We start from the raw sequence: 13,394 nt of genomic DNA, 5'->3' as shown, positions 1-13,394 counted from the left end.
AGTAACTCTAAGCAATGTTTAAACTTACTAAATGGAACAAACTTAGTAAAGAAATCAGATGGGTTGTCAGCAGTCCCGATTTTCTTTACCTTTACCCTCTTGTCAGTACGCAAGAAATGATACCTGACATCAATGTGCTTGGTCCAATCATGGTGCACTTGGTCTTTAGCTAAGCAAATGACACTTAGACTATCACAATACATCGTAGCGAAATCTTATGCAATACCCAGTTCACCACCAAGGCCTTTGAGCCAAATCGACTCTTTAGCTGCAGAATTTAAAGCCATATACTCAACTTCAGCAGTAGATAGTGTAACCGAAGACTGCAATGTAGACTTCCAACTAACCATAGAACCACCCAAAGTAAACACATAACCAGTCATTGACCTCCTGGTATCCACATCAGCTGTATAATCTGAACCACTATACCCAGTTACCAAAAACTTCTTACCATTCCCATACACAAGACTAATATCAGTTGTCCCTCTCAAGTAGCGAAAAATCCTTTTCACCCCCTGCCAGTGCTCTCTCCCTGGTCGAGCCATGAACTGACTCACAACACAAACAGCGTGCGCAATATAGGGCCTAGTACAGACCTTAACATACATCAAACAACCAACTACGTTGGCATAAGGGACCCTAGACATATATGCCAACTCCTCAGTTTGAGGTGACATAGACAAAGACAATTTGCAGCTCATAGATGTTGGTATACTTATAGGCTTCGATTTCTTCATCCCAAAACGAGATAAAATCTTTTCGATGTAACTTTTTTGAGTTAACAAAAGCTTACCCCTAGCCCGATCCCTATAGATCTCCATACCCAAAATCTTCTTAGCTGGACCCAAATCTTTCATGTCAAATTCTGAGCTAAGCAATTCTTTAAGTCTAGCAACATCAGATTTGTTCTTTGTGGCAAGAACCATGTCATCAACATATAACAATTGATAAATCATGGAACCATCATCTAGCTTACTATGATACACACAATAATCATAAGAGTTCCTATCAAATCCATATGAAACCATAAAAGAATCAAACCTCTTGTACCATTGGCAAGGGGATTCCTTAAGTCCATACAATGACTTTAGCAATCTGCATGCATAATGCTCTTTCCCTAGAACGTCTTGAAACAGCCCAAATGAACGTAAACAGTATAATAATACTGTCTACAACACAGCGGAAGACTTATAGTGGTCGGGACTGAATCCGACCTTTGATTCGATGATCACAGCAAACTAATATCAGAGTTATTTAAAATTTTTTACCTAAATAAGTAAATACTATTTACAAAATATTATGAAATTATTACAATTTAATTTACGAATAACTAATTTACAAAATGTATTTCCAAAAGAAGTCCTCGCCTCGCCCGTAACACATAATACATGTAGGCATCCTTTCCACCGCAGAGCTAACCTGAAAATGGATCTATCCCCTGTAACGGATAGGCCCCATCAAGACTGTCAACAATTGAATTGTTGAGTGATCCAACAAACTACTATATTTTATATACAAGTCGTTAACAGACATCTTCAATTAAATTCTTAATTTGCTCAATAGGTAACTCTTTATAAAAGATTAATTTACCAAAACTTAAACACTTTTAAAAGACCGTTTGGTATTGACATAAATATGTCTAAGAACCTTTGGTTCATACTGAATCAAAATACGGCTATAACTTTACAAGTTAATAGCGAAAATCAAAATGCGGCTATTACTTTACAAGTCAATAGCGAAACAATACGACAAATGAAACATATGATTTCATTTGCGAAACAAACAAAACTTTATATACCAAACGTATTTATTCAAATCTCATATTAAAACAATGATATAACAACTCTTAAAAACGTGGGAATATATGGACCGTCAAGAAGTAGGCTTGATCTAAATCCTGAGAACACGGGTGATCGTCATCACCGAAAATACGGTTCTTGTAAGAACAAAACGGGATCGGGGGCTCGAGACCGATCCGAATAACCATTACCTATTATCAAGCTATAGAATTTGACAATAATCCGGATATAAATATCTGTTGTCAATTCCCAAAAACAGACATTTTTCAAGGTCGAGCATTTCATTATAAAACGAACTAATAAATCACTTTATTTTCTTTGAAATCAATAACCATAACTCATTTTCATAGTGCAATATATTTAAAAGCTCATATTTATAAATCTGTGAGCATACAAAACATAATTTGATCAAGGACTAGAATCAAAGTCAAACGAAGTTAAAGTCCAAAATTTCGAACACCAAAAATCAAATTAGAAAAACCAAAGAACTTCATTGATGCATTTGAACAAACACCTTGTGTACATCAACTTATAACGCCAAAAGATAACAATCCAAGCTTTCTTTTTCATCACTATCAATAATACTCAACAAACTCAAACTATCCATAGTTAACCAATAAAGAAACATAAAATATTCTTAAATACTTGATTAAAGAAATACCCAATTGAAATCCCGATTTGAACAATTAATCTCATAATTGGTTATTATCGATTTTCATGACAGTCTGTTAGTATTTTGGTCATAACTCTCTCATACAAACTCATTTAGGGGTGATACAAGTGGCTACGCGACTCTGACTCGGAGCTCTACAATTCTTATGAAGACGCTAAAACTCAGAAACAATCTGAACGGCCCCGAAAATGGCAAAACAGAAAGCTCATTGTCAATTTTCATGCCAGCCTGTTAGTATTTTGGACATAACTTCTCATACGAACTCATTTTGGGGCGATTCAAGTGCCCACGCGATTGTGACTTGGAGCTCTAAAAATCTTATGCAAACACCAGAACCTAGAAACAATCACAATAGACCCGAAAATGGCCAAAACAGAACGCTTAATTTCTGTCAATATCCAAAATACTAAATTTTATACTCGAAAACCAAATAACCTAATCAACCAATACTAATCAACACTAAAAACAACCCAATTACTAATTGAATTCATATACTCATCTTAAATTTAAGTTGATACTTAAATTTGAATTAAAGACCCAAATTGAATCCACAATTACTAAACTACTTTAAAACATTCAATTACTACTTAAATAGAATAGTTAGTGGGTTACCTTTGAGCAAATTCTTCTCAACACTTTGTAATCCACCCAAAATCAAAGATGTACTTCACTAATCCAACCAAAAAGAGCTTCTACCAGAAGAACCTAACAATTATACATATAAATGTCAAAATTAATGGTTCTATTAACCTTTAAATCAACATACACATAAAAGGAGGAAGATGAGTATGAACTCACTATTACCAAAAGAGGATGGAGATGAGGTTTTACTTGATTTCTTCAATCTCAGAATTCTCTAATTTCCAAAACAATCCCAATTAGCTTCCACTTGCTCAAGAAATCAGATTATTCAAGAAAAGTAGATTGAATTTCTTCAAAACCTAGCTATTGGGGATTTCTAACATGATGAGATTCTATGTTTTTGTTTTCCAGAAACTTGAGATGGTAGAAGAAAGAGATGAGTATTACTTTGTAAACTTTATGCATATTTCACTTAAGGATATGTTTGCTTGAGATGAGTCGTGAATAAAGATGAGTCATAGGTTTAGGTGGCTAAATTAGGAGTGATATGGCTTCCTACATATATTTATCAAGTATGAGGTGTATTATATACCCATATTTTTCGTCGTATAATTTATTTTGTCCTCACAAATAATAAAACTGATATCTAAAATTCGTATTAAAATTTTTGTTTTAAAATGACAAACTCATTTACTTATTAAAATAGTATTTTTTTAACAAAGACAATTTTATAACTGTTTCAGTCAAATTCCTCGGGCTGCTTCATCAAAATCTGCTCCTCCAAATCACCATAGAGGAAAGTCGTCTTAACATTCAGCTGCTCCAGCTCAAGGTTATAATGTGCTACAATTGACAATATGTAAAGGCCCGGCTTAAGTGACCCGGAAAATCATATGAAAACATGATCCCGGTTCACATAGTGGACACTAAAAAAACATCTTCTCTAGGATCGAAAACGTCCCATCGATAAAGGAATATAATTAAATAGAAATAAAACATACGATGGTAGCAAACCTACGAAAAATCCTATCTTACATCTCGAGAGCCTATTGGCCTCTAAATAGAGTTAAGTAGAAATAACGAAACGAGAACGAAATCGAACTAAAATTTTGTTAATTGAAATTGCTACTACTCATTATTTTATTACATAAGAAAATGTTGTCTTGATTATAACAGGTCCTAGGTTGAGTCCTCACTCTAGTCCCCACCTGCAATCAACCTGCTAGTCGTCGTATGATAGCAAGTAGCAAGTCCCAAAGAACAATTCCAATAAACGTCAGAGACATCATACAATTGTCAAACGAGTTGATTATAAGCAATGTGTTCATCCTAGCATGCAAAGGCTCTAATACATTAATACTAGATAATCCCAACTCGTAACTTAGCCCGTCCTGTTCGGGTCGTTGAAGTAAAAATGCAATCCTTTTGGAGGAATACACTTGGAAGAGCTAATCCCAAGGGAACCACCGACCAAAGACGTTGCCCGTCCTGTGCGGGTCGTCAGAGGTAAAGTATGCATACCCCCATGGTGACCGTAATGATCCAAAACTGCCATGGGAACAATAATTGCAATAATCCAAACTAAAACGTTAACCCCTTTGGGTAACAAACACATAAATCCTTAACTTTCAAGTTAACTTCTTTCAAATTATTTGAGATGTCGATCCTTATGTGATTTATAATGCCTCCATTAGAAATAAAACAACACTACTTGCCCAACCACATAAACAGTATCGTCTAAGCATGTACCTTTAAGCGCTGCAAAAAAACGATGTTCAAGCACGACAGAAATTTCACCCTCTTATGAATCGAGGTCCTAAATAACACACACACAAAACGATCACGTATTAGAACGTGTTTACACATTTAATCCACTCCATACTACTAAGATATTACTAAAACTTGATAATTTTAAATGTTTTCATCCAATTTCCGATAGTTCCAAACATTAAATTTTAACCAGAAACTTAAATGGCCATTTCGGACAGTTTAGAAAATTCAAATGAAAAATCCGACTTTATCGCTGCATCCGAAATGCATCAATTACCTTGGGTACCAAATTTCATAAGTTCTAACATCCAATTGCTATTTTTAATTACTTTAAGCGTTTAACGATATTTTAACACATTGGTTACATAATTCAACAACGAAACACACCCAACATTTTCGCATCGGGCGCCAATACCGAGGCAGCAGCTGCTGTCCGAAAATTCCTATTATTTTATTATTATTATATATTTTTTTATTTATATATTATTCGAATTATTAAACCCTTTAACTCTCATGACCAAAATAAATCTAACAAGACCAAATTCATAACTACTAAGATAAAACAATCAAGACAAGTTTTTCTATCACACAACCACCTGATCTTTCCACACACATATTAATACACAAAACCCCATCATCAAAGCATAAAAGCCATCAAATTTTTTAAAAAAATATGCCCATCCACAAGATCCTTCAAGAAAAACATAAAATTTCATTAATTATGATAATTAAATTAAATACTTAATTCTCTTAACAAATTAAAATTTTGTAGAGAATCATAAAACCAAATCACCCTTTTGAATCAAGGCATATATATAAACACAATCCCTTAAGCAAATCAAATTTTGCTAAAGGATTTATAAACTCTTCGTTGACTACATTACTTGATCCATACCATTTAAATTTCTTCTATCAAATTGAAATTTAGTTAGAGAAATGTAGATCATAAAAGAAATTTATTTAAATATCAATATAAACTTAATTATTATAAAAAATTTAAACTTTGTTAAAAAATATAAATCAAGAAAAGTTTTTTTTATAAAAGAAACATAACTTAATCCTTTTAACAAATTAAAGTTTATTAAAGGATTATTAGAGAAAATTATTAAAAAAATACTCAATCCTCCTGAAGGTCATAGGATATCATCATACATAAAATATAATTCATCTGAGAAATCTTATATATAAAATCTATAATTAACAATTCAACTAAACTTATCCCTTTGATCAAAAGATTGGATGGAAAAAAAAAATTTTTCTTACTCACTTGAATTTGAAAGATGTGAGATTATGAGGCTAAAAGAGTCCTTAATACACAATTATAAGAGGAGTTACAAACTCCTTGCTTCCCTCAATCCACTTAATTGTGTCCTTAATACTCAATTATAAGAGGAGTTACAAACTCCTTGCCTCCCTCACATAACCGGCCACCCCCTCCTAATTCCCCCTAATTAAATTTTATTTTTATTTTTATTATTAATTATGTATTTATTCTTTTTATTTTATTATTATATATATATTTTTTTAAAGTAAAGAAACACTATGTGATAACATCGTACGCGATAAAGCACGTTACCGTTTGTTACATTTTAACCCACTTTATTTCTTATACTTGTCTATGTAAATAATGTAACTTAATAATAATAATTATATTCTTTTTTTAGTTTATTTATTTATATTAAAAAAACTTAAAAATAGGTAAAAAGAAATACGGGGTGTTACAAAATACCCCCTTAAGAGAAGTTACGCCCTCGTAACTTGAATGAAAACACACCTGTATAAAACACCACACCACACGACACATACTTAAAAGACAAAACTGCAAGCCAAAGTGGTTTATCATCACTAGCGCGAACTTCCTATCGCCCTCAACCCCCCCCCCCCCCCCCCAAGAAGTTACGTCCCTGTAACGCGACTAACCTGAAAGAGGTGAGCGTACTTTTCCCGCATAGAGTCTTCAGTTTCCCATGTAGCCGCTTCATGCTCATGATTTGATCGCAGGACTTTTACCATAGATATATCCTTCCGTCATGTACTATGGACCTTCGTGTCCAAGATTCGAACCGGTTGCTCAAAATAAGACAAGGATGTATCTAATTCTAAAGGTTCAGGATCTAAGACATGAGAGGTTGCGGCATGATACCGCTTTAACTAAGACACATAAAATACATCATGTACCTTTTCTAAAGAATTTGGAAGGGCTAACCGATACACCACTTTACCCACACGTTCCAAAATTTCATATAGTCTTATGAATCGAGGGCTCAACTTTCCACAAGCAACCAAAACTTACTACTCCGCGCATGGGTGATACACGAAGTAACACCCGTTCTCCCACGGTGAACTCTTCTTGTCGTCGCTTCAAATCAGCATAAGACTTTTGACGATCTTGTGCCGCTTTCAAACGATCCCTTATCAACTTCACTTTCTCAGTCATCTGGAAAAGCAAATCAGGTCCCAAAGTCACTGCTTCGGTGAAATCATTCCAACAAACCGGACTACGACAACGAATTCCATACAAAACCTCGAATGGAGCCATTTGTATAGATTCCTAATAACTGTTGTTGTAAGAAAATTCGACCAGATCCAAGTGTTCATCCCACGACCCTTGCCATTCCATGGCAATAGCGCGCAACATATCTTCTAATATCTGATTCGTTCTTTCCGTCTGCCCATCCGTCTATGGATGAAATGACGTACTATAAAACAACGTAGTACCCATTGCATGTTGCACGGTCTGCCAAAATTGTGACAAATATCGTGTATCTCTATCGAACACAATAGTACGGGGCACACCGTGAAATCGCACAATATACTTAATGTAAGCTCGAGCCAATTGTTCCATCTCCCAACGGCAGTTCATAGGAATGAAACGTGCTGATTTAGTCAAACGATCAACTATGAACCATAACGCATCATTACCTGCCTTCGTTCGGGATAAACCCACAAAAAAATCCATAGAGATATCATCCCACTTCCACACCGGTATCTCCAAAGGTTGTAGTAAACCTCCCGGTCTTTTATGCTCACTTTTAACCTTCTGACAGGTCAAACAGCGCGAGACATATTCAGCAATATCTTCCTTCATTCCAAACCACCAAAACATTAAATTAAGATCTTGATACATCTTGTCACCGCCCGGATGGACTGAAAATTTCGTACAATGCACTTCATCCAAGATAATTTCCTTCAAAGATTCCTCCCCCGTCGGCAAACACCAACGACCATTGAACCTCAAGCTTCCATCTTCATGAACAAAGAATCCCTCCGCTTTTCCTTCCCGAGCCTGTTCCTTTAACTTCAACAGTTTCGGGTCTTTATCCTGGGAATTCAAAATATCTTCAAAGAACGAAGGTCGAATAGCCAAAGCATTCAGACATCCCTGTAATTCAACTTTACGCACCACTTTCAAGTTCTATCTAGCAAAATCCCGATGCAACTCTTCAACTCCGTCCAAGGCAGACAGTGACTAATTAGACTTCCTGCTCAACGCATCGGCTACCAAGTTCGCGCGTCCCTCATGATACATGAACTCCAGGTCATAATCTATCATCAACTCTAACCACCGACGTTTTCGCATGTTTAGGTCGGGCTGAGTATAGAGATACTTCAGACTTTGATGATCAGTGTAGATCCCACATTTAACGCCATACAAGTAATGCCGCCATATTTTGAAAGCAAAAACTATAGCAGCTAACTCTAGATCAAGGGTAGGATAATTAACTTCATGTACTTTTAGTTGTTGTGATGTCTAAGCAATCACCTTACGCTCCTGCATTAGTACACAACCCAATCCTTTCTTCGATGCGTCACTATAAACAATATAATCAACCTTAGCGTTAGGTAGAGTAAGAATAGGGGCCGTAGTTAACCTTTCTTTCAAAGTCATGAAGGCATGTTCACACTCGTCAGTCCACTCGAACTTCTTCTCTTTCTTCATCAACGAAGTCATAGGCCGAGCAATTCGCGAGAAATCTTTAACAAAACGACGGTAATACCCAGCCAAGCCTAAGAAACTTCGTAATTCGGTGACATTCTTTGGTGACGACCAGCTTCGAACTGCTTCTATTTTCGTCGGATCCACCGAAATACCATCCTTAAAAAAAATGACCCAAAAATGATACCTTTTCCAACCCGAATTCACACTTTGACAATTTTGCGTGCAACTTGTTTTCTCGCAGGGTTTGCAGGACTAATTGTAGATGTTTCTCATGTTCATCCCGATCCTTCGAATAGACCAATATGTCATCAATAAAGACTACCACAAACTTATCCAAGTACGCATTAAACACTTGTTCATCAAACACATGAATGCAGCTGGAGCATTTGTCAACCCAAAAGGCATCACGGTGAACTTGTAATGCCCATCACGTGTTCTAAAAGTTGTTTTATGTATTTCCCCTTTAGCTATTCCCAGCTAGTGATAACCCGATCTTAAATCAATTTTTGAAAAGATCCCGGCTCCTCTCAACTGATCAAATAAATCATCTATCCGGGTTAACGGGTATTTATTCTTAACGGTTACCTTGTTTAACTCCTTGTAATCAATGCATAACCTCAAACTACCATCTTTCTTCCTCACAAGTAGAACTGGAGCGCCCCAAGGTGAAACACTAGGTCGGATATAATCGTTTTTTAATAATTCCTCAAGCTGAGACTTTAACTCCTCTATCTCCTTCGGAGCCATACGGTACGGGGCCTTAGAAATCGGTCCCGTTCCCGGCACCAGATCTATGGTAAAGTTAATTTCTCGTTGAGGCGGCATACCCGGAACCTAATCAGAAAAAACATCCAGGAATTCCTTCACTACGGCGATATCCTTAGGATCTTCCTCCATCTTCCCTTCCTGGCTGATGTGGCATAAGTACAGAGTGTGTCCCTGCCTCACAAGCCTTTGCAGTTTTAGGGTCGACATTAAATTCGTTTTGGGTCCTTTTGGAAATTTCCTATATTTAACCTTTTCCCCTCGTGGTCCTTCCAGCGACACTCTTTGCTCCTTACAACAATAGTGGATTTATATTTTCCTAACCAATCCATCCCCAAAATTACTTTCAAACCCTCTATTTCTAACACATACAAGTTGCTAGGAAAGATGACTTTCCTTATCCTCAAGGTACTTCCTTATACAATCTATTACAATTGTACAACATTCCCAAAGGAACAAACACCGTATAAGAACTTCCTCAAGTGTCCCTAGATTCAATTCTTCTACTTTACTCTTTGCAAGAAAAGAACAAGTTGCTCCCGAATCAAAAAATACATTAACAACTATAGAATGGATGGTGAACATACCTGTAATTACATCCGTCGCCTGGTCAGTCTTTCTTGCACTGACCGCAGATACCCGCCCACCAACCAGCGGTGCATCCATTCTTCCTTCAACGATACCCCCACGGTTTGGCATTCCTGATCCTTCGACCCGATTTCCGTCCACCCGATTCTGTCTTCCATTAATAGGTTGCTGAAACCTCTGAGCAGCATTACCATGTACCATTTCCGTACTGCAGATTGACTTGCCTTCCGGAGTTGTTTAAATTTTGCTGCCAGTGTTGCCCACCCGGCTGTTGACTTCCACTCCCTTTCTTAGTGTAGCATTCATACTCCCTATGCCCCTGTTGTGGCAAAAATTACACACAACCAAATTCCCATCGCAATCCTTTCCCGGATGATTTCTCTTGCATCTCCTACAGAAATACTACTTTTCATTGCTATCTCGGTCCAGTAGTGGCTTAGCAGGCTTTGCGTCTCCCCTAAACCCAGAATTTGTACTGGACCCGTTTCCCTGAAAATTTCCGAAAGTTCTTGCTTTCTTCTGATAAAAGCCTGACAAATTCCCTGATGTCTGGCCAGCAACCTCTTTCCTCTTCTCAGGGACGTGACTCTTCTCTTTTTCTTTCTCCTTCCTCAAAATATTCCCTATTTGAGACGCACGCTTGTACATCTGTTCCAGAGTGTTATAGCGGTCGCTCTCAATATGTTTTTGAATGTCAAGTGACAAACCCAATTCAAAACGCTGCATCTTTTTCTCCTTAGTGGGAACATCATCAGGAAAGTACTTAATATATTCCATGAATTTATGACAATATTCATCAACAATCATGTCTCCCATTTCCAAACGAGCAAACTCGTTTGACTTATCTTTTCTCACGTGCAAAGGGTAGAATTTTTCTCACATAGCCCTTTTAAACAAATCCCAATCAAAGACTCCTTCAGCTTGTTCTAATAGCCCAGATCTACTATTTGCCCACCAATACTCGGCTTCACCAACCAAATAAAATGCAGCCTGGTTGACCTTCAGTTCCTCTGGACACTCAACTACATAAAAAATTTTATCAAATTCCCTTAACCAAAGCTCAAGTTTCGACGGTTCTCCTTTACCATGGAAGGTCGAGGGTTTGCTCTGACTGATCCTTTTACTAATTTCAGAGACTAATTCCGACACGGACCTCCCTCGTGGTGCGCCTAGGCTTGATAACGCACTCACCAGACTTCTTAGCGTACGGTTATTACCATTTCTAGATAGTCTTTTTCTCGAAATCGGAGGCATCTTCTGCAAGCGAAAGAAAGGTACTAATCACAAGAATGTCCTAAGATTCGAAAGTTTTGGAGAAAGAACAGAGTTTTGCTGAAATTTGACTTAACATATATATATACATATATATATATATATATATATATATATATATATATATATATATATATATATATATATATATGTATATATATATATATATATGTATATATATATATATATATATATATATATATATATATGTATATATATATATATATATATATATATATATATATATATATATATATATATATATATATATATATATATGTATATGTATATGTATATATATATATATATGTATATATATATATATGTATATATATATATATATATGTATATATATATATATGTATATATATATATATATATATATATATATATATATATATATATATATATATATATGTATATATATATATATATATATGTATATATATATATATATATGTATATATATATATATATATGTATATATATATATATATATGTATATATATATATATATATGTATATATATATATATATATATATATATATATATATATATATATATATATATATATATATATATATATATATATATATATATATATATATATATATATATATATATATATATATATAACTTAATAAAATACTGTATAGGTGATTCAAATATATAATGCATCTCATACTTCATTGAAAGAAGAACATAAAAGATACTATAATATTTATTGATATTCCTTGATACATCATAACTGATTCTCGCAAAGCATATACGTTTAACGCCAAGCGTCCGAAGTGTCAACAATTTCATCGTAACTTGCTATATCAAAGTCTTCATCATCCCCATCTTCCCTAGAATTCGAGTTGGAATTTGAATACGCTTCTTCTAATTCACTGCCGTTATCCCTAGGGTGGTTTGTTGGTAACTCCTCCACTTCCTCTTCGGGATACTCCTCATTTGACCACCCCCTATCAAACCCAGTCCCATAGCCATACAGATCATAATGCGACCCCCAATTCCCTTTCTCATCTTCGCTAAAAATCTCTATATAAGTAGGTGGTTCCCGCTTAGGCTCCCTGTAATGGTCCGGTTTAAGTGACCCCGAAATTCATATAAAAATACAAATTTCGGTTCACTCTTTGGACTCCAGAGAAGGCTTTTCTCTAGGACCGTCAACGTTCAATCGATAAAGAAATATAGATAAACAGTGTAATACCCCAAATTTAGCGTGAAAAACGATTGATAGACTACTCATATCAACAAGGTGCATCTTCTTTTCTAGGGAGCCCATTTGCTAAGAACTCCACAGTTAAGCGTGCTTGATGGAGAGCAATCTTAGGATGGGTGACCTCCTGGGAAGTTTTCCCGGGTGCGCACGAGTGAGGCCAAAGTGCGCTGGAAAGACTTGTGTTGATTTGTGGGGCTAGTTTACAGTCTCCAAGATAGTCACCAGCGGTCCGAGGGGCCGAGGTGTTACAAAAACAGAAAACAGTACCAACGTGAAAGATAATAAGTCAGCGGAAGCTCTAACGTACAACTCGAGAGCCTAAAAGCCTCTAAACAAACTAATCGAAATAGCGGAAGCGAAAAGAAAACTACACTATCTCTTGTTACTTAAATACAGAGTTTCTTTCTACTCATAATCTAATACAAAAGATAATAACATAGTCTTAATTATTATGGGTTCTACGTCGAGATCTCACTCTAGACCCCACCTGCAATCAACCTACTAGTCGTCGTAAGACAACACACAGTAGGTTCCAAAGAAACAACCAATACACGTTAGAGACTTCATACAAATATCAATCAGGTTAAATAAAAGTAATATGTTCATCCTAGCATGCATAGGCTCTAATGCATTTATTATTAATTAATCCCAACTTGTAATGTTGCCCGTCCTGTTCGGGTTGTTCAAGTAAAAACCATTCATTATTAGATAATTCCAACTTGTAACGTTTCCCATCCTGTTCGGGTCGTTCAAGTATAAATCCAAATCATTTTGGAGGA

The 13,394-nt window shown here is 35.7% G+C and overlaps 1 protein-coding gene across 1 annotated transcript; it reads right to left on the bottom strand.

Annotated features, from left to right (window-relative positions):
* Positions 1–215: 215 nt before the first annotated feature.
* Positions 216–821, bottom strand: LOC130806844 (secreted RxLR effector protein 161-like). Its single transcript, XM_057672067.1, has one exon. The coding sequence runs from the start codon at positions 819–821 to the stop codon at positions 216–218; it is 606 nt and encodes a 201-aa protein (XP_057528050.1).
* Positions 822–13,394: the final 12,573 nt, after the last annotated feature.

This window comes from Amaranthus tricolor, chromosome 1 (genome assembly GCF_026212465.1).
Source record: "Amaranthus tricolor cultivar Red isolate AtriRed21 chromosome 1, ASM2621246v1, whole genome shotgun sequence".
In the NCBI taxonomy this organism is placed as follows: Eukaryota; Viridiplantae; Streptophyta; class Magnoliopsida; order Caryophyllales; family Amaranthaceae; genus Amaranthus; species Amaranthus tricolor.
Note: the sequence above shows the minus strand (reverse complement) of the source record. Positions and strands in the feature narration are given on the sequence as shown.

Coding starts and splice junctions, on each gene's coding strand:
- LOC130806844 (XM_057672067.1), bottom strand. CDS start 821: ATGGAGATCTATAGGGATCGGGCTAGGGGTAAGCTTTTGTTAACTCAA.